Source organism: Erpetoichthys calabaricus, chromosome 6, assembly GCF_900747795.2.
Source record: "Erpetoichthys calabaricus chromosome 6, fErpCal1.3, whole genome shotgun sequence".
Taxonomy (NCBI): Eukaryota; Metazoa; Chordata; class Cladistia; order Polypteriformes; family Polypteridae; genus Erpetoichthys; species Erpetoichthys calabaricus.
Genome location: NC_041399.2, coordinates 187543875 through 187564250, shown reverse-complemented (window position 1 = coordinate 187564250; position 20376 = coordinate 187543875). Strand labels below are relative to the sequence as shown.

General features: G+C 39.0%; 1 protein-coding gene across 1 annotated transcript in view; it reads left to right on the top strand.

Annotated features, from left to right (window-relative positions):
* The window catches only part of pth1r (parathyroid hormone 1 receptor), a 462399-nt gene that overhangs the window by 346969 nt on the left and 95054 nt on the right, over positions 1 to 20376 (top strand). The window contains exons 6-7 of the mRNA XM_028804180.2: positions 161 to 347; positions 2582 to 2735. Coding sequence (XP_028660013.1) covers positions 161 to 347; positions 2582 to 2735 — 341 coding nt within the window. The remainder of the gene's footprint in view (positions 1 to 160; positions 348 to 2581; positions 2736 to 20376) is intronic.

Here is a 20376-nt window from a genome sequence, read left to right as displayed (position 1 = left end):
ATGAGAGTCATCCGGTTATGCTGAAAATTCCATATTTCTATTTGAACTACTGAAATTACAATATGTCTGTCCTTTTTGATTAGCCCTAGGTAAGTACATAAAAGAATAGCAGCAAGCTTTGTAAACAGAAAATAACTAAGAGATCTTTTTTTCTTTTTAGACGTCTACACTGCACCAGAAATTACATCCACATGCATCTGTTTGTGTCCTTCATGCTGAGGGCCATCAGTATCTTCATCAAAGATGCTGTGCTTTACTCAGGCTTAACACTGGAAGATATGGAGCGGGTTACTGTGGAGGATCTCAAATCAATCACAGAACCCCCACCAGCAGACAAGGCACAATATGTAAGTAAAAACATAAGAAAGTGATTCTATAAAGAATACTAGCATAATGTATGTAGATGTTACTTTTGCACTGACTTTATATAAATGAAAAAATAAAATTGGAAAGAAAAAAAGTTCAGGCAATGCTGTTCTACCCAGCTCTTCCAAGGTATGCTTCTCATTATAAGCAGATAATATTACGTGAGAGAAAAACAAGTGTCTTTTTTGGAAAATTCACGGCAAAATGTTTCCAGATGTATATAATTGTTATAGCCTGACATATCTACCTAACCCCAAAGCTTAGAGTCTGGATGTGCAAATCTGTCCATAGATTGTTAGAGAGCCTTTGACAATATGATATTCTTACTGATTAAAAGTAGTAGAACAATAAGTGAAATAGACTACAATAAATACCAAATGAGTAAGGCTGCAATACAAATGCATGTCCAAAATTTTCCAAGATAGGCAATATACATTATATACAAAAAAGGTGATATTACAATACAAAACTGTATAAATTATTACCTTTTATAATATAAATAAATCAAACTAATTAAAATTGCTTATCTGCAGGGTATGCCTGTTTTAGTTCACCTTCAAAATACAAATAATACAAATATCATAAAAGGAAAACAATTACAATCTAATGAATGTTGATAAAATAAATCTCAGGTTTCCTAAACAGCCTCCCTATAGTGTATGTGTGATATGGAGCAATACTGTGAAGAGTGGTCCAACTGTATTAAGTTTACCTGTAATTTCCTATCATCTTAAACTGACAGGCTTGAATACATTACATTCTGCAAGCAAATCATTCTTATTCTGTACCATCTCATACCATTTCTAAGCCCCATTAGTCCTGAGTAGGGTGACTGGAGCTGGAGCCTATCCCAGCAAGCATAGGGCATGGGGTAGGGTGCCAGTCCATCACAGGGGAACACACTCACACACACACCACACACACAAAGCAATCAATGTAAAAACAGAAATTCAAAATATTTTTTTCAGTCAATAAATACTGTATACACAAAGTATACTTCAGCATTTTTGTTAAAACACAAACATGTCCATTTTCTCAGTTGGGTCAGGTAACCTTTGAGAAGTAATAATATCCTAGCATTTGGTGTGAAAATAGCTCTGGGCCTTAATTTGGTACAGAAACATCAAAGTAAAAAATGGGGCATTACAAGAAAAAAATACTTTTTCTCATAAAATTATTGTATTATATTTATGAACTAATGTTTCCTTCCCTTATCACTAAAGGGATATTTGAATGTTTATTGGATAATAAATGAAATTATAAATCAAAGCTTGATATCAACTTCCTTACTGGAAGCTGCATTAAGATGTGGAATCTTGTTATACTGTTCACTCCGTTGGACTTTTAGATTATGACATGCAAGCAGGGGCACAGACATTAAAATAATACCATTTAGTCAGGAGTCTACTTGCAAATTATATAAATACATAAGAGGTCACTATGCCCTTGACAAAATGGACTTATTCAAATATCCCTTGACAGTTACATTGTTTACAATATATTGGTTATATTGAATCATGTTCCTAGATGTCAAAGTGTAATATTTCTTTGAAAATTTACAAAAATGGATATAGCATGTCTTCTTCATAGAAAACATGTAAATGTTTTCAAAAATAAATGTTGTACCTTAATAGATTTAATATGCCCTCCATAAATAGCTCTAGCCACTTTGGCATTACTTCATCTGTATTTTGGAGTAGGTTTCTTCAAACTGACTTATTTATAATGATGATTGGGTCCAACTTGTTGTTGACATACTTCTTTAAGATTTAAAAAGGAATGAAAGAAAACATTAATAATAGAGTAAAGTCTTGGTTAAATGTCTTTTTTGCCATTTTATTTATTCACTGGTACTATAATGCATATTTAGAAGTAACAGGATTTAATATTACACAATCTCAGTCTATTGTCAGTGTTGAGGAATAGTCGAGCATAAGAAGATGCCATATGGTACTTTTTTCACATGCTGCTACATTATTACATCAATTATCATTAATAAGATGTCTTTGCAACCGTGTGAACAGCTAAAAATCTATAAAGTCCAGTGTTGTCCACTACTTCAAATAAATACTCACCAAGTATAATTTACTGACATACAAAAGGAAAATGTAATCCATAGCATACATACTGAGTTTCCAATATCAGTTTTGATCATACTGTATTCATTATATGGTGTCAAAGAACTAATCAATGAAGTTTCACCAATGTTTTTCAGGCGGGCTGCAAAGTGGCCGTTACCTTTTTCCTGTATTTCCTGGCGACCAACTATTACTGGATTTTGGTGGAAGGCTTGTATCTCCACAGCCTAATCTTTATGACATTCTTTTCTGATAGAAAATATCTTTGGGGTTTCACTCTAATCGGCTGGGGTAAGTTAAGACTGATTATGTTATTACTTTAAGAAAATGTTCTATGTGTGTTATGTGTGCTGTAGAATAGTTCATACTATCATAGTGCTTACTCGTTTTTTAACTTTTAGGCACCAAATAATATATTCTTGTTATACTTGAACAAGCTGTGTGCAATAGCTAGTATTCAACACCTATTTATTTTAGTACACTATTATTCTATTATTATTCTGAGTCACAAAATCAATATGCATATAATATATCTATATATCTATAAGTGAACAAGAAGCTTAAAAAATAAACTATTCAGAAGTTCAGTGAAAACTGTTAGTCTAACAAGCCAAAACTGGGTGACAGTTGTTGGGTTTTCTAAACATCAGTAGTTTGGGGGCATTTGGGATGGTCATGGGAGATTGACTGTAACAGTTTAATAGCAAGAAAATTAATTTAATAGCAAGAAGGATTTGTGCATTCTTGATGCAATTAATTGGGATTAAATTAGTCAAAGCTCTAGAATGTCAGAGTCAAAGTAAAATACTATAGTATGTTCTTAATTAAACAATTTAGCATACGATTTTAGATGTAATTTTGTCATTTTTCTGTGAAGCTCATATTTACTGGGCAATCAGAGAACAAACTTCCATAACATTAGGAGATGAAACTACATATTTGTTCTTGGAATATGTTTATACAGTGTACATCAGGAATAGTAGTAACTATATCACTAAAATGATGTATTAGTACAGTTAATATACGAGAGTATATAAAGCTTGCTCAACCTAATTGAGGTCTGTGAGCTGAATGTGTTTTAGAAATTTTCCTTTCACTTATACAGCACCTTCACAATGTTGTTTTATACACTGCCTGGCCAAAACAGAAGTCTCCACCTGGATTTAACTAAGCAAATAGGTACGAGCCTCCTATGGGATAGATAGATAGATAGATAGATAGATAGATAGATAGATAGATAGATAGATAGATAGATAGATAGATAGATAGATAGATAGATAGATAGATAGATAGATAGATAGATAGATAGATAGATAGATAGATAGATAGATAGATAGATAGATAGATAACAACAACAACATTTATTTATATAGCACATTTTCATACAAAAAGTAGCTCAAAGTGCTTTACATAATGAAGAAAAGAAAAATAAAAGACAAAATACAAAATTAAAATAAGACAACATTAGTTAACATAGAAAGGAGTAAGGTCCGATGGCCAGGGTGGACAGAAAAAAGAAAAAAAAACTCCAGACGGCTGGAGAAAAAAATAAAATCTGTAGGGGTTCCAGGCCATGAGACCGCCCAGTCCCCCCTGGGCATTCTACCTAACAAAAATGAAATAGTCGTCTTTGTAGTTAGGGAGTCACTTGATGGTGATGGTCATACAGACTTCTGGCTTTTAATGCATCCATCATTGTTGGAACATCATGGTGCTTTGGGTAGATGGTGGCTTGCGCCACCACCAAAAGGACACCGGAAAAGGAAACAGAAGAGAGAGTAGGGGTTAGTACAGATTCTGAATGAATAGTTATTATAATGAATTGGATATACAGAGTATCAGGATTAAATTACAGTGAAGTTATGAGAAGGCCATGTTAAAATAATGTGTTTTCAGCAGTTTTTTAAAGTGCTCCACTGTATTAGCCTGGCAAATTCCTACTGGCAGGCTATTCCAGATTTTAGGTGCATAACAGCAGAAGGCCGCCTCACCACTTCTTTTAAGATAGATAAAGATAGATTCTTTTAAGATAAGATACTTTATTAATCCCAATGGGAAATTCACAAATTATTGGATTAATTCACAAATTATTGCAGTAATTATTGGATAATTACTGCATGGGCGATTATCTTTCAACTGGCAACAAGTTATTTAACCCCAACTGGTGCAATGAGTTGCTTCTCATTTCTTAAACAACCATGTCGAAAGACACATCTCGTGGTCGTGGAAAAGATGTTAGTCTGTTTGAGAAGGGTCAAATCATTGGTATGCATCAAGCAGAGAAAACATCTAAGGAGATTGCAGAAACTACTAAAATTGGGTTAAGAACTGTCCAACACATTATTAAAAACTGGAAGGATAGTGGGGACCCATCGTCTTTGAGGAAGAAATGTGGCCGGAAAAAAAACCTGAATGATTGTGATCGGTGATCACTTAAACGTTTGGTGAAATCAAATCGAAGAAAAACAACAGTAGAACTGAGGTCTATGTTTAATAGTGAAAGTAAGAGCATTTCCACACACACAATGCGAAGGGAACTCAAGGGATTGGGACTGAACAACTGTGTAGCCGTAAGAAAACCACTAATCAGTGAGGCAAACCGGGTAAAAAGGCTTCAATTTGCTAGGGAGCATAAAGATTGGACTCTGGAGCAATGGAAGAAGGTCATGTGGTCTGATGAGTCCAGATTTACCCTGTTCCAGAGTGATGGGCGCATCAGGGTAAGAAGAGAGGCAGATGAAGTGATGCACCCATCATGCAAGATCTTGGTGAAAAATTAATGCAACACTGGATGGAACTAAATCTTGTGACATTGCAGAAGCTTATCGAAACAATGCCACAGCGAATGCATGCCATAATCAAAGCTAAAGGCGGTCCAACGAAATATTAGAGTGTGTGACCTTTTTTTTGGTGGCGACTTTTTTTTTGGCTAGGCAGTGTATTTTAAAATGATAGTTTTGTAAAAGATAGTTATGTTCAAGCAGAAATAATGGAAACTAAAAGCAAGATGGATTGTTTTTGTCTAATTATATCATGGATTGATATGATATGGTGGCATGATGGTTAACAATGCTATTTTCATAACTATCTTTAAATGTGGACCCAGTCACTCTCAATATGGAGTTTTCACATTCTTACATCGTTGGTGTTGCTGTTTCCGCCTCAAATGCTATGCACATGTGGTTTAGCTTAATTAGTAAAATGAAATTGATTCAGTATTATTAAGCAAGTGATCAAGGGCGAATGCATGTGTTAAGTCCTGGAGACCACAACATTTGAAAGGAGAGTTATCTATTACAGAATCTCCATCCAATAACACAGCTGACAACAGGGGGTCTGCGATGGACTGGCAGCCTTTTCCTACCTTAGGCCCTGTGCTAGTTGGGATAGGCTCCAGCCCCCCCGTGTGACCCTGGTCTGGACTAAGCGGTTTAGAAAATGATATTAGATGACAACATGGAGTGCAAAGTAGGTTCTTCTTCTTTACTGGAATATTTCACACTACAGACTCCTAGGTTCACTGGCACATGTCTATCTTTGTATAGCAGCATAACAGAATTCAATATGTCACAGAGGACATTTTAAAATAGAAGTTTCTCATTTTTGGCTTCTGAAACATGTCTAATGTGTCATTTCTTGTTTTGTGTACTGCTTGTAGCAGTAATCATCATAATTAGGATTTGCTTTACCACAGAATTTACATGTGTCTGCTTATTTGACCGTAGTGAAATATTGTTTATTCTTTAATGATCTGCTGAGCTGCTGGGACACATTGTCCACTGCTCCCTGGAATTTAAACGTAGCCTCTGTTAACAGGCTTTAATGTGGCTTCATTTTGTTATTTCAGATGTGAGTACTCAAATCGTCTTAGGCCAACCGCAGCACAGAATCTCTCCACCTGTGTTTTAATTTCCAGCTGCCATCTTCAAATACCCTGCTGACAAAATGAATGAGAGAAACTGCTAGATGTTATTAGCCACAGACCAGGAGATGCAATTAGTTTTCAAGATATAAACTAGAACAAACGGGTTTATTCATTACCGTGGTCAAACAAAAATTGCTAAGAGCTGTTAAAAAGACCACAATAATTCAACCACAACCAAAACACTAAGACTGAGAATCGAATGGCGACACGGAAATCTGTAAGCTGATACCAGAAAACAGAACCCAAGGCACTAAACCAACATTTATTCACGTATCTGTAATTTCAGGCAAAGCACTAATAGTACTACATATGCAAGAATTTATAAGCAAGTGTTCATGACAAGAATCATGGTATCTCCTCGAAGGCAGCCTCTAGCAACCATGCAGTTCTTCCTTGCAACCCATTAACTACTCACTGAAATTCTATAATGGCTAACACCCTAAAGTGAAAAAAAATATTTCTCAAAACAAAGGTGACAAATAAAGATACACACATGACAATAAACCTTGAAATTTTGGATTCTGAAATACTAGCCCCACAAACAAACAAAAAAAAAATAGCTATGGCAAAAAAAAGTACTAATAAGAACACAGAGGCAAATGTCTCACTCCACACTCAGATCATTGTGTATCCTTCAGATTCTTTACAAATCTGAAGTATGCTGACACTTTGTTACACACAGCCATTCACCAAGCCACTCTCTGCTCTCCTTCCTCTTTCCAGATGTCACTCCAAGCAGCCTTCTTGCTGTCGCCCTTACTACATCTGCTGTAGTTTCCTAGCTGTCTGGTAACTCTTCACTGCCACCCAGTGCCTGTCTCACCTCCTCCCTAAACTCAACCTTGCAGTCTTCCTTTTTCAACTTCCACCATTTGATCCTTGACTCTGCCCTCACTCTCTTCTTCTTCATCCTACAGACCACCATCCTATGCTGGTTAACTACACTTTCCCCTGTCACCACTTTGCAGTCTTCAGTCTCCTTCAGATCAACTCTTCTACATAGGATGTAATCTACCTGTGTGCATCTTCCTCCACTCTTGTGTGTCACCCTATGTTGCTCCCTCTTCTTAAAATACGTATTCACCACAGCCATGTCCATCCTTTTGGCAAAATCCATTATCCTCTGACCTTCTTCATTCCTCTCCTGGACACCATACCTACCCATCACCTCCTCGTCTCCTCTGTTCCCTTCACCAACATGCCCATTGAAATCCGCTCCAATCACCACTTTCTGTCCCTTGGGTACACTGTCCATCACTTCATTCAACTCACTCCAAAAATCTTCTTTCTCACCCAATGCACACCCAACTTGCGGGGCATATGCACTAACAACATTCATCATCACACCTCCAATTTCCAGCTTCACAATCATTACTCTGCCTGACACTCTTTTCACCTCCAAAACACTCTTGACATAGTGTTCCTTCAGAATAACTCCTACCCCAATCCACCTGGCCTTACTCCCCTTCCATTTAGTCTCTTGCATGAACAATATATCAACCTTCCTTCTCTCCATCATATCTGCTAACTCTCTCCCCTTACCAGTCATACTGCCAACATTCAAAGTTCCTACCCTCAGTTCCACTCTTTACTTTCCTCCTCTTCTCCTGCCTCTGGACATGTCTCCCCCCTCTTCTTCTCCTTCTTCTTCTTCGGCCAACAGTAGCCCAATTTCCGCCAGCACCCTGTTGGCTAACAGTACTGGTGGCGGTCGTTGTTATGTTTGGTATGGAAATTTGTATTGTTGTCCACATATTCATCCAATGATTATCCAGCCCACTATATCCTAACTACAGGGTCACAGGGGTCTGCTGGAGCCAAACCCAGCCAACACAGGGCGCAAGGCAGGAGACAAATCCGGGGCAGGTCGCCAGCCCACCACAGGGCACACACACACACGCTAGGGACAATTTAGAATCACCAATGCACCTAATCTGCATGTCTTTGGACTGTGGGAGGAAACCGGAGCACCCAGAGGAAACCCACACAGACATGGGAAGAACATGCAAACACCATGCAGGGAGGACCCGGGAAGCAAACTCACGTCTTCTAACTGCAAGGCAGCAGCACTACCCACTGCACCACCGTGCCGCCCTGTCCGCGTATTGATTTGGCAAAATTTTACACCGGATGCCCTTCCTGACGTAACCCTCCCCATTTTTCCGGGCTTGGGACCAGCACAAAGAAACACACTGGCTTGTGCATCCCCTGTGGCTGGTTACTGAGTTATATCTTGTGTACCTTAAAATTAGAGTGATGTTATTACAGCAATAAATATGCTGACAGCAGAAGATTCAAAGGAAATCCTTCTTTTTAATTGATACCCACAGAGCACAGTCTACGTTAACCAGCACACACATCCAGCACACACATATATTTGTACAGGAACCTAACAGAACAAACTGTATCACACACAAAAACGTTTCAAATAAGAGTTCATAGGCCAATTCTTAATAATAGTTCCCTTATATAATACATTGCAGGATGAACTAGCCCTGAAGTGGACTGGTGCCCAGTCCAAAATTAGCAGCATGGGTAGCTTTTCAATGCAAGGTAAAAAGTGTAGTCTGCTTAATCTTGGCTTGTAGCATTGGAAACACAACAGCACTAGCCAAAAGTGCTAAAAACATGCTATTGAATGAAAAAACCTGTATAATGGATCTGGTATTTGAAAAGAGTTAGAAATCATTTTTGTTGTATTCTCTCTGTATTTTGTGTTATTTAATAGAAATAATATATGCTAAAAGAAAATCAAGCATACCATCATTATCGCAAGTTTTTACTTTTCTGGACAGCCAGTTGTCACCTGAACCTTTTTTGTGCAGTCTCTTTTCGTATCAACAGACACCATCTACAACCACCATTCTGTTCAGCCTCTCTCTGGGCCTCATCGCCTCCTCCACCTCCATCATGGTGTATTTATTCTTCCATCACATTCTGCCTTTCACTCCACATGCCCAAACCACCTTAGTTTGTCAGTACAACACTAATCTTGTAAGGGCAAGTGTGACTCTTGAATGAGAATGCATGTCTGGGGACAACTTGCTAAAAAGCTTGTAGTGAATAGCAGTGAAAACTGTCACTGAAAAGGTAGTACCTACAGGGTTTCTTCCTAAAAACCTGGCCCCAACTTTTTCCAGTCCGCATATTTTAAACATTCGGGGTTGTAGTGTCCCATTTCTATTCATATATTACAAAATAATTAGGGTAAATTGGTTAGTAAAATAACTATGGAAAGATAGGGAAAGATAAGAAAAGAGCACCATTCCTCTTTGTAGTTCAAAATCAACACACCAAGTTTGAATGCAGCCTTCAATTAGGCTATGAATTGGTTTAGAAATTTGACACTCAGTGAGCTGTCTAATTGTTTCCACCCACTTTTCAACAAAATTCACTCATGGTTGTTGTTGCGAAACGTATTAATATTATACATCTGGCTCTGTGAGACTAGCAAGACATCAATCACCTCCACACCAAGTCTTTCTCTTAACTCTTATCTTCCTCTCCCATCTTTACACTTTCCAAATCCTACTGATCATTCTCGTCTCTGTTATTTACAGCCTTGTTTCATGTTCCCCTTTCTTTGCGCAAGTCTCAGTTCTATAGACGATACCACTCTTCACTCAGTTTTCATAAACTTTATCCTTCAATGCCAGAAAGACTCCTTTAGGAGTGAGAATAGGGGAGAGCCACCAGAATATATTGCATGCACTTCCTATCCTGGCTGTCACAGCTGTGCTAGCATTAACATCTGCACTCAAAGTATCACCTAAGTATCTGAAATTCCCTACCATCTCCTAAATAACTATATTGCCAGTTTACAATTTCTACATCATCATTCTGATCCATTCTCACACACTTTCTAAAAACAAAGGTTTAATTTGTTCTCTGCAGACTGACCTTAATGTCACAATATCTTGTATGCACCCACTTTTGACCTGTGTTGCATTGGAATGGGTTTCTTTCAACATCTTTAACACACATGCCTCATTGCGATGTATAAAGCTCTTCCACACCCTTTGCCTCTTTTCATCAACTTGGTCTTTCCTATATTTATGTAAAGGCCTTTTTCTTCCAAGTTAGCTGTCCATTTAATATCCATCCATCCATCCATCCATTTTCCAACCCGCTGAATCCGAACACAGGGCCACAGGAGTCTGCTGGAGCCAATCCCAGCCAACACATGGCACAAGGCAGGAACCAATCCTGGGCAGGGTGCCAGTCCACCGCAGGACACACACAAACACACCCACACACCAAGCACACACTAGGGCCAATTTAGAATTGCCAATCCACCTAACTAGCATGTCTTTGGACTGTTGGAGGAAACCGGAGTACCCGGAGGAAACCCACGCAGACACGGGGAGAACATGCAAACTCCAAGCAGGGAGGACCCGGGAAGCTAACCCAGGTCCCCAGGTCTCCCAACTGCGAGGCAGCAGCACTACCCACTGCGCCACCGTGCCGCCCTCCATTTAATATCTTCTCTTTTAATTCTGATTCACTTTTTGCTTTCAAAATAAGATAAGAAACATATAGCAGCACACATGGCGATCCTTCACCACTTTTCTGTTTACCACCTACATCATTATCAAGAAAATTAATTGATTCAAAATATGTCCGAGACAAAGCTGCAAAGTATCTCTCTATTATAAAAGACAATCTTCAGACAAGATGAGATTATTTCCAAGAGACTTTTTCAAGTCCCACCCTCCTCTCAACCATTTACGTTTAACGGCCCACGCCCACGGTCCTCTCACCTCTCATTCGTATGAATACTTTTGTCAGACACAGTTCCTGCACTCTCAGCTCTTATAAATTTTTACATTTTCCACACTTTAAGTTTCCAATAAAAGAAGACTTATTATGTCCAAATCTTAATGAAGAATTTCATCCCGAAGGGTTATCAACAAAAGAAATGAGTACATGGGCAATCCTAGCACTGAGAAATAATGAAGTCAAACAAATTAACATTAAAATTGTCAATCGGTTACATGGTAAATTGGATAAATGTGTATCAATAGACTATGCTGAAACAGTTGATGGTGATTGTGCGGAAGATGAAAACATCTTCCACTGGCCGAATTACTGTTGAAAGGATGTATCGTAATGTTATTGTGTAATTTATGTATGAGTGATGGGCTATGCAATAGGACAAGATTAGTTGTATTCAAAATTGATCAAACAATTCTGACGTAAAATTTTAATAGGCGACAATAAAGGCAATGTAGTACATCTTCCACGGAAAACATTAGTCACCAAAGGAGATCTTGATATGCCATTCGTATTAAAGCATTTACAGTTTCTCGTTAGAATAACTTTTGCTATAACAATTAACAAATCACAGGGACAAATATTTAAAAAGTCAGTTTATTTATTAGAGAGAAAGAAACGATATTCACTCATGGGCAGTTGTACTTTGCATTGTCACGATGTAACTCCAAACACGGAATCAAAATTCAAAGCGATATTGACAAAAAGTTGATTCCAAATATTGTTTTTACTGAAGTTTTACATTAAAGTGTAAGTTTGAAAAGTATTTGCTTGTTAATTTCAAGGTCAAATGGAACGAAAACATTAATACCTCTAACGCAACATGAAACATAATTTTCTTTCAATTTATTACATTTTACTATTTTTTACTATGGTTAATTACTCGCTGTAATATAAAATAGTTACGTCTATTATGCATATGTAACAATTGAAAATAACAACCTGTTTAAATTGTACATCCGCTTCCCCATATGCGAGTGGCAGAGCCATGAATTGGCTAGCATGTAGTGCCCACACGGGGGTTGGGGAGCAAAGCGAGCAGGGGGCAGAGCCTCTTATTAATCTAAATTATATTACTTGTATTGATTATTCATTTTAATAAGATTAATAACTATGAAATATAATTTGGTAAAATAAACTTGCTTTATGGGTGAAGGAGATTTATTTTATTCAATACAAAGTGGATTAATTCAGAAAGTATTCAGATCTCTTCACTTTCTTTGCACATGTTGTGTTGTAGCTTTAATTTTAAATGGATACATTTGCCATTTTTACCCATCAATCCTCATTCAATAGGTGGGCTTAGGTGAAAGATAGATAACAATGTCTCGAGAAATGTTGGGGCACCAACCAAGTAGCCCCATTTACTTTGAACGCAAGAACAAACAAAACAAACGCAAATTGGTGCAAACTCTAAATGAAAGCAAAGGTAATAACCTTCTCGGTTCTTCTATTAAAGGGTCTATACACTGGAGCTCTAGACTCTTTCCTAGCCCAGGTCCAATGAGATGCTACCTTGTGGGACAGACTGCTTTTTATGGTCATATTTATATAAATGAGAAATTTCAGTTTTACATTTTTTCATAAAGTAAAGGGGTCTGAACAATTTCTGAATCACCTATATTTTAGGTGCATCATGACTTGCTGTGCAAAATATGATCAGGATAGGGAAGAAATATTATTTTTCAGATGCAAATCAGGCAACAGTGAAGTAAGTGTGGGATTTCAAGCCACAGTCTTCTAATACCTAGTCAAACTCCTAAAATGAAATTCAGAAAAAGAAAACAAAAAACAAATTTGTTTAAACAGATTAGGAGGGATGGAGCTCACTGAAGCAGACACATCTGCATTCATTTTATTATCTAGGTGTTTGTAGAGTAATGAGTTTTAAACTCCAGAAGAACAATTTAATAATGAAACACCTTTGCCCAGTTTACTTTTTGTAAGCATAATATTTCTTTTTGATTATACTGTTATTACTGACTGTTATTACTGATATTAAAGCTAGATGAAAAGTGCACAGTGAGAAAGATTTCAAGTAGTTTATCTGAAACTACAATAGTATTGTATAGTATCTCTAAGTGGGTCTGTCAAATAATAGTAAAAAAGATTTGTCATCTTTTTTGTCAGTTAACATACCACTGTGCTGATTAACTCGCAGTAACCAACAGAAATCTTGCTATTGCTAAAAGGTACTTACAATTTGCTAGCAAGCATTTAAGAAGCCCCCATGGCTATCTTTTGCAAGATAAAGATGCCCTGCGAATAATTCAGGAAATTACAGCACTCTCTGTGTTATTGGTGAAATTCTTTTTACAGTTGATTTTGCCTCAGATGAGACATTATGTACTTCCTTGGCTATAATTCACTTTTTTGTTAACATACTGGGTGCCTTAATGGTTAGTTTTTTAGTTAAAAAATGTACAAGTCATTGTTATGGTGGACTGTACAGTTTTCCCCTGTGTCTGTGTGAATTTTCACTCATTACCCTGGATTTTCTCCCGCATCCTAAGGAAGTGTGGATTAGGAAATCCATTCCTGGACGTTTCCCATTCTCGCATTCCTGGGAATGAAACTGCTGGAATTCCCAGGTGAACGGGAACGGCCAAGCTCGCATATATAGCGTGTAAAAGTGTAAAAATCGATCAAGAAATAGCAGAAGTTATAGTTGAAAATAATTAAGGTGGCGCCATTGCTGCAGCTTGCACTTCATCAGACAACAGCTTTGAACAGCAACTTTGCATCCACATTATCTGTGCCAAGAAACTTGCCATCACAGAATGATGACAAGAAACTGGATGCATGTTGTTTCAGAGCAACGGCAAGCGCGGGCGTTGTTTAGAACAAGTGTATCAGTATCTGATGACTGTGCCGCCTACTTCAGTGGAGACAGAGTGTGCTTGTTCAGCAGCTGGCGTTCTCTGCACGAAGGTGCGCTCTCGCCTGTATGACCGCATGCTTGACACGTTGTGTTTTCTACGCTCTTATTACTGCAACTAACTAGATACAGTACATGTACTTACTGTATATGACAGCATGAACTGCTTGTAGTTAAGGTTAGTCTTTTATTGGTGTCAACATATTGCAGTAGTTTTATTAAAAATAAGTGTCGCTCGCTCTAAAACAGTTCACATGTGAGATGCCCATGCACTGTGTCATTCCTGGGAGCCCGGGATTGGATAAACCCTTCCAGGAATGGATTCCCTAATGTGAATATGTTAATTGATGATTCCAAATCACAAATAGTCTAGTTTGTTAGCTATGTCAACTTCTGAAAACTATGACTTTGAATTTGATTAAGTGGGTTTGAAAATGGATGAATATGGGATTCCCACCTAAATCATATATATATATACATACACATATATACAGTGTGGAAAGCTCGAACCCGACACACACAGGCAGGCACAGAACATCGTAAGATACACTCGCTTTAATTGCAACCCCTATTTACAAACATGCGCCCCAGTGCAATAATCACCAACACAGTCCTTTAAACTTCCTTCTTTTCTCTATCGCCTCCAACTCTTCCCAGGCAAGCTCTGTCCACATCCACCCGACTCCGGCTCCTGGAATGGAGTGAGGCGGCCTCTTTTATATCTTCCCTGGATGTGCTCCAGGTGCTTGATGACGAACTTTCAGCAGCACTCCACAGTGTGGCAGAAGTACTGCCCTTGCACCCAGAAGCACTCCATGTGTACACCATCCCTGGTCTGGCTGCACTTCCTGGTGTGGTGGAAGCGCTGCCTTCCAGGGCTCCACAAGTATCCGGGTGCCCCCTGGCGGTGACCACGGGCCCCAACCGGGTTGAGCTTCCAAGCTGTGCTCCCGTGGCCCCCATGCAAACCAGGGCAGCAGTCCTCTCATGGCCTGGGGAAGGTATTGCTCCTCTCCCAGACCCTCCAGGCGTCCCAGCTGGGCAGGACCCCCAGCCATCTGCCACAACAGTATATATATATACAGTGGTGTGAAAAACTATTTGCCCCCTTCCTGATTTCTTATTCTTTTGCATGTTTGTCACACAAAATGTTTCTGATCATCAAACACATTTAACCATTAGTCAAATATAACACAAGTAAACACAAAATGCAGTTTGTAAATGGTGGTTTTTATTATTTAGGGAGAAAAAAAAATCCAAACCTACATGGCCCTGTGTGAAAAAGTAATTGCCCCCTGAACCTAATAACTGGTTGGGCCACCCTTAGCAGCAATAACTGCAATCAAGCGTTTGCGATAACTTGCAATGAGTCTTTTACAGCGCTCTGGAGGAATTTTGGCCCACTCATCTTTGCAAAATTGTTGTAATTCAGCTTTATTTGAGGGTTTTCAAGCATGAACCGCCTTTTTAAGGTCATGCCATAGCATCTCAATTGGATTCAGGTCAGGACTTTGACTAGGCCACTCCAAAGTCTTCATTTTGTTTTTCTTCAGCCATTCAGAGGTGGATTTGCTGGTGTGTTTTGGGTCATTGTCCTGTTGCAGCACCCAAGATCGCTTCAGCTTGAGTTGACGAACAGATGGCCGGACATTCTCCTTCAGGATTTTTTGGTAGACAGTAGAATTCATGGTTCCATCTATCACAGCAAGCCTTCCAGGTCCTGAAGCAGCAAAACAACCCCAGACCATCACACTACCACCACCATATTTTACTGTTGGTATGATGTTCTTTTTCTGAAATGCTGTGTTCCTTTTACGCCAGATGTAACGGGACATTTGCCTTCCAAAAAGTTCAACTTTTGTCTCATCAGTCCACAAGGTATTTTCCCAAAAGTCTTGGCAATCATTGAGATGTTTCTTAGCAAAATTGAGACGAGCCCTAATGTTCTTTTTGCTTAACAGTGGTTTGCGTCTTGGAAATCTGCCATGCAGGCCGTTTTTGCCCAGTCTCTTTCTTATGGTGGAGTCGTGAACACTGACCTTAATTGAGGCAAGTGAGGCCTGCAGTTCTTTAGACGTTGTCCTGGGGTCTTTTGTGACCTCTCGGATGAGTCGTCTCTGCGCTCTTGGGGTAATTTTGGTCGGCCGGCCACTCCTGGGAAGGTTCACCACTGTTCCATGTTTTTGCCATTTGTGGATAATGGCTCTCACTGTGGTTCGCTGGAGTCCCAAAGCTTTAGAAATGGCTTTATAACCTTTACCAGACTGATAGATCTCAATTACTTCTGTTCTCATTTGTTCCTGAATTTCTTTGGATCTTGGCATGATGTCTAGCTTTTGAGGTGCTTTTGGTCTACTTCTCTGTGTCAGGCAGCTCCTATTTAAGTGATTTCTTGATTGAAACAGGTGTGGCAGTAATCAGGCCTGGGGGTGGCTACGGAAATTGAACTCAGGTGTGATACACCACAGTTAGGTTATTTTTTAACAAGGGTGCAATTACTTTTTCACACAGGGCCATGTAGGTTTGGATTTTTTTTCTCCCTAAATAATAAAAACCATCATTTAAAAACTGCATTTTGTGTTTACTTGTGTTATATTTGACTAATGGTTAAATGTGTTTGATGATCAGAAACATTTTGTGTGACAAACATGCAAAAGAATAAGAAATCAGGAAGGGGGCAAATAGTTTTTCACACCACTGTATATATATATATATATATATATAAGTGCTGATTATCTTTCCTCATGATGCCTTTGCGAAGCCTCTAATGAAGCCTCTTCAGCTTCTAAGTTTTGGGGGCTTATCCCCTTACATTTCTTGTCAGTAAATGTATGGCATGATCAATTTGAATTTGACTGACTTAGCATTTAAGAATTTTCCATTTTTTAGCTTTGAAAAATTCCTGTGTTGCCTTAGCAGTAGGTTTGGCATCATTATCCTGTTGTAGGATGAAGCATCGTCCAATAAGCTTGGAGGCATTTACTGGTACTTCAGCAGGTAAGATGTTTGTATACACCGCAGAATTCATTGTGTGACTGCCACAAGCAGTTATATCATCAATGAAGAGAAGTGTGCCACTACCTGTGGCAGCCATACATGCCCAAGCCATAAAACCCCCACCATCATGTTTAACAGATGAGATCTTGGGCAGTTCCTTTTCGTCTCCACACTTTGCTCTTGCCATCACTCTGATGCAGGTTCATCTTTTTCTTGCCTGTCCCAAACACCTTTTTTGCAGAATTCTGCAAGGCTCTTTAAGTCCTTTTTTACAAACTGTAATCTGGCCATCCTCTTTTTGTGGCTAACTAGTGGTTTGCATCTTGCTGTGTGGCCTCTGTATTTCTGTTCATGAAGTCTTCTGTGGATAGTAGTCTCTGACACATCCACATCTGCCTCCTGAAGACTGTTTCTGATCTTTCAGACAGGCGTTTGGGTCTTTATCTTTACCATAGTGAGCATTCTTCTGTCATCAGCAGTGGAGGGCTTCTTTGGCCTAGCAGTCCCTTTGCGATTACAGAGCTCATCAGTACATTCTTTCTTCTTAATGATATTCCAGACAGTAGATGTAAGTAATCCTAAGGTTTTACCGATGTCTAGTGGTTTTATAATTGTTTTTCAGCCTCATAATGGTTTCTTTGACTTTCATTAGCACAGCTCTTGTCTTCATGTTGAACAATGGAAACTAGGTGGTCCAAAGCATAGAAGCAAGCTAAGGTATCTTATTCCTGTTGTAATGAAGCAATGAAACCCACCTGAGTAATCAAAAACACCTGTGATACCAATAGTCCCAAACATTATGGTGCCCAGAATTCGGTGGACCATGTATAAGAACTGTTGCCTTTTCAATGTGGCGTGACCGAAATGTATGCAAATACTATTAGATGAAAGTCTGCAATGTGCACTTTAATCATGTCTGAATTGTATGATTTATAATTTTAAAATATGGAAAAGAGAGGTAAATCAAGGAAAAATGTGTCTTTGTCCGAAACATTATGCTGTTTCATCCAAAGCAACTTAGTGCTTGGGATAATTGTTTTAATATTTTCTAGCTGAAGCAATTACGATCTTGCTCATGGTCACACAGTGAGCAAACGCTGAATATGGAAGTGACAAATGTGATTTATACTTTACTGGATGGTAGTGAGACCAACTATTTAATATAGGTTGGAGATGGTGGCATTGCCAAAAAAACGGGAGACAGAGCTGGAGGCGACAGAATTAAAGATGCTAAGATTTGCATTGGGTGTGATGAGGATGGATAGGATTAGAAATGAGTATATTAGAGGGTCGGCTCAGGTTGCATGGTTTGGAGACAAAATCAGAGAGGCGAGATTGCATTGGTTTGGACATGTGCAGAGGAGAGATGCTTGGGTATATTGGGAAAAGGATGTTAAGGATAGAACTGCCAGGCAAGAGGAAAAGAGGAAGACCTAAGAGGAGGTTTATGGATGTGGTGAGAGAGGACATGCAGGTGATGGGTGTAACAGAGCAAGATGTTGAGGACAGAAAGATATGGAAAAAGTTGATCCGCTGTGGCAACCCCTAACAGGAGCAGCCAAAACCAGAAGAAGAAGACATACATCATCTTACATATTTTCTGTGTGATCATTGTTTTTATTGTGTGCCATATTTTGCTAAAGACTGATAAACTGTGCCTATAGAAAGTATTATTTATGGCCCAGTAATCCTGACTAGTGGTGTTTCCTGCCTGATGTGCTGTGCTACAGGGACGTTACCAAGCACCACCTTAACTCTGAATTGTATTTAGTGGATTTGTTATGCTATTATTTAATTAAACACATTGAATTAAAAAATATATATATATATTTGTTTCCCACATTCTCCAAATTTAATTAAACCAGTAACGGCACACTGCGTGATAATGTGCAGTGAATACACTTGACTTGAGCATTCATAGTTTTCATATTCTTTCTCTGTACATTTAGCATTTGTTTGCTCAGAGGTTGATTTTTGCTCTGAGCAGCTCTTCTTTTCTCCACCCTAGTGGCCCGCTTCTTCTCTTCTTTCGTCAGCATCTTTTTGCTTTACAACTGATTAAGTCAGTGTTTGTGTTGCAATTACTTTTTCTTAAATTAAATTACATTTTTCACTTAAGTTGGCACCTAAGTCTTCAATCTGCCTCAAGAATGATTTAAAATATGAAGAGGTAGGGGAAGTGGCGGCGAAAGTGGTAGGGATGAGAATGGCGCCCGTACGCATGTGCCATACGGCCGGCCTGCTGGCCACTGCCAAGAGTTGATTCTACAATAAAATAAAATAAAAATAAAAAGAGGAATAACCATGCAGGTCAATCATCACTCCAAAAGCAGATATTAGACATCACGTAGTATATGTGTACCAAATTTCAGGTCAATAGGTCAAATGGTTTGCAAGCTACAGGTGATTTAAAATCCTGGACAGGCAAACGAACAGCCATGGTAGCGTATTATATATAAAGATAAATAAATCTTACAAAGAGAATGCAACCATGTTCTCCCCATTTCAATTACATATAAAAAAAGTCTAGACTCTCTTGAAATGTAATAGCAAGGAAATATAGAATAACATTTGGTCTACCTTGAGAAATATTTGTTTGATAAAACCAAGTGAATAGTGCCTTTTCTTAATCCGTGTTTAAATTTAACCACTCTCACACAGAAGCACCTTGGTTGAGTTTTCATGCTTGCATGGGATTCTTGCAGCCTGCTCTGATAGTCTTCAAGGATATAGTCAGTGTAACTGGCAACTTTTGAGCAAGTGCAATTCGGTGTACTCCATGATGGACTGATGCCCATCAATATGTTGTCAGTACTGATCCTCTCACCCCATGACCGACTCGATACTGTGTTTTTCTAAACTTTTTGATGCCAGTGTATGGCTGTGGTCATTTTTACAGTTTCAAGTACAACTTTAATTATATACTGTATATACAAGGCGGCACGGTGGCGCAGTGAGTAGCGCTGCTGCCTCGCAGTTGGGAGATCTGGGGACCTGGGTTCGATTCCCGGGTCCTCCCTGTGTGGAGTTTGCATGTTCTCCCCGTGTCTGCGTGGGTTTCCTCCAGGGGCTCCGGTTTCCTCCCACAGTCCAAAGACATGCAGGTTAGGTGGATTGGCGATTCTACATTGGCCCTAGTGTGTGCTTGGTGTGTGGGTTTGTGTGTGTCCTGCGGTGGGTTGGCACCCTGTACAGGATTGTTTCCTGCCTTGTGCCCTGTGTTGACTGGGATTGGCTCCAGCAGACCCCCGTGACCCTGTGTTCGGATTCAGCGGGTTGGAAAATGGATGGATGGATGTATATACAAGTCTTTATCCTTTTTCCTCCGTCTAGGAGCCAATTTATTTTTCTGCATGCAT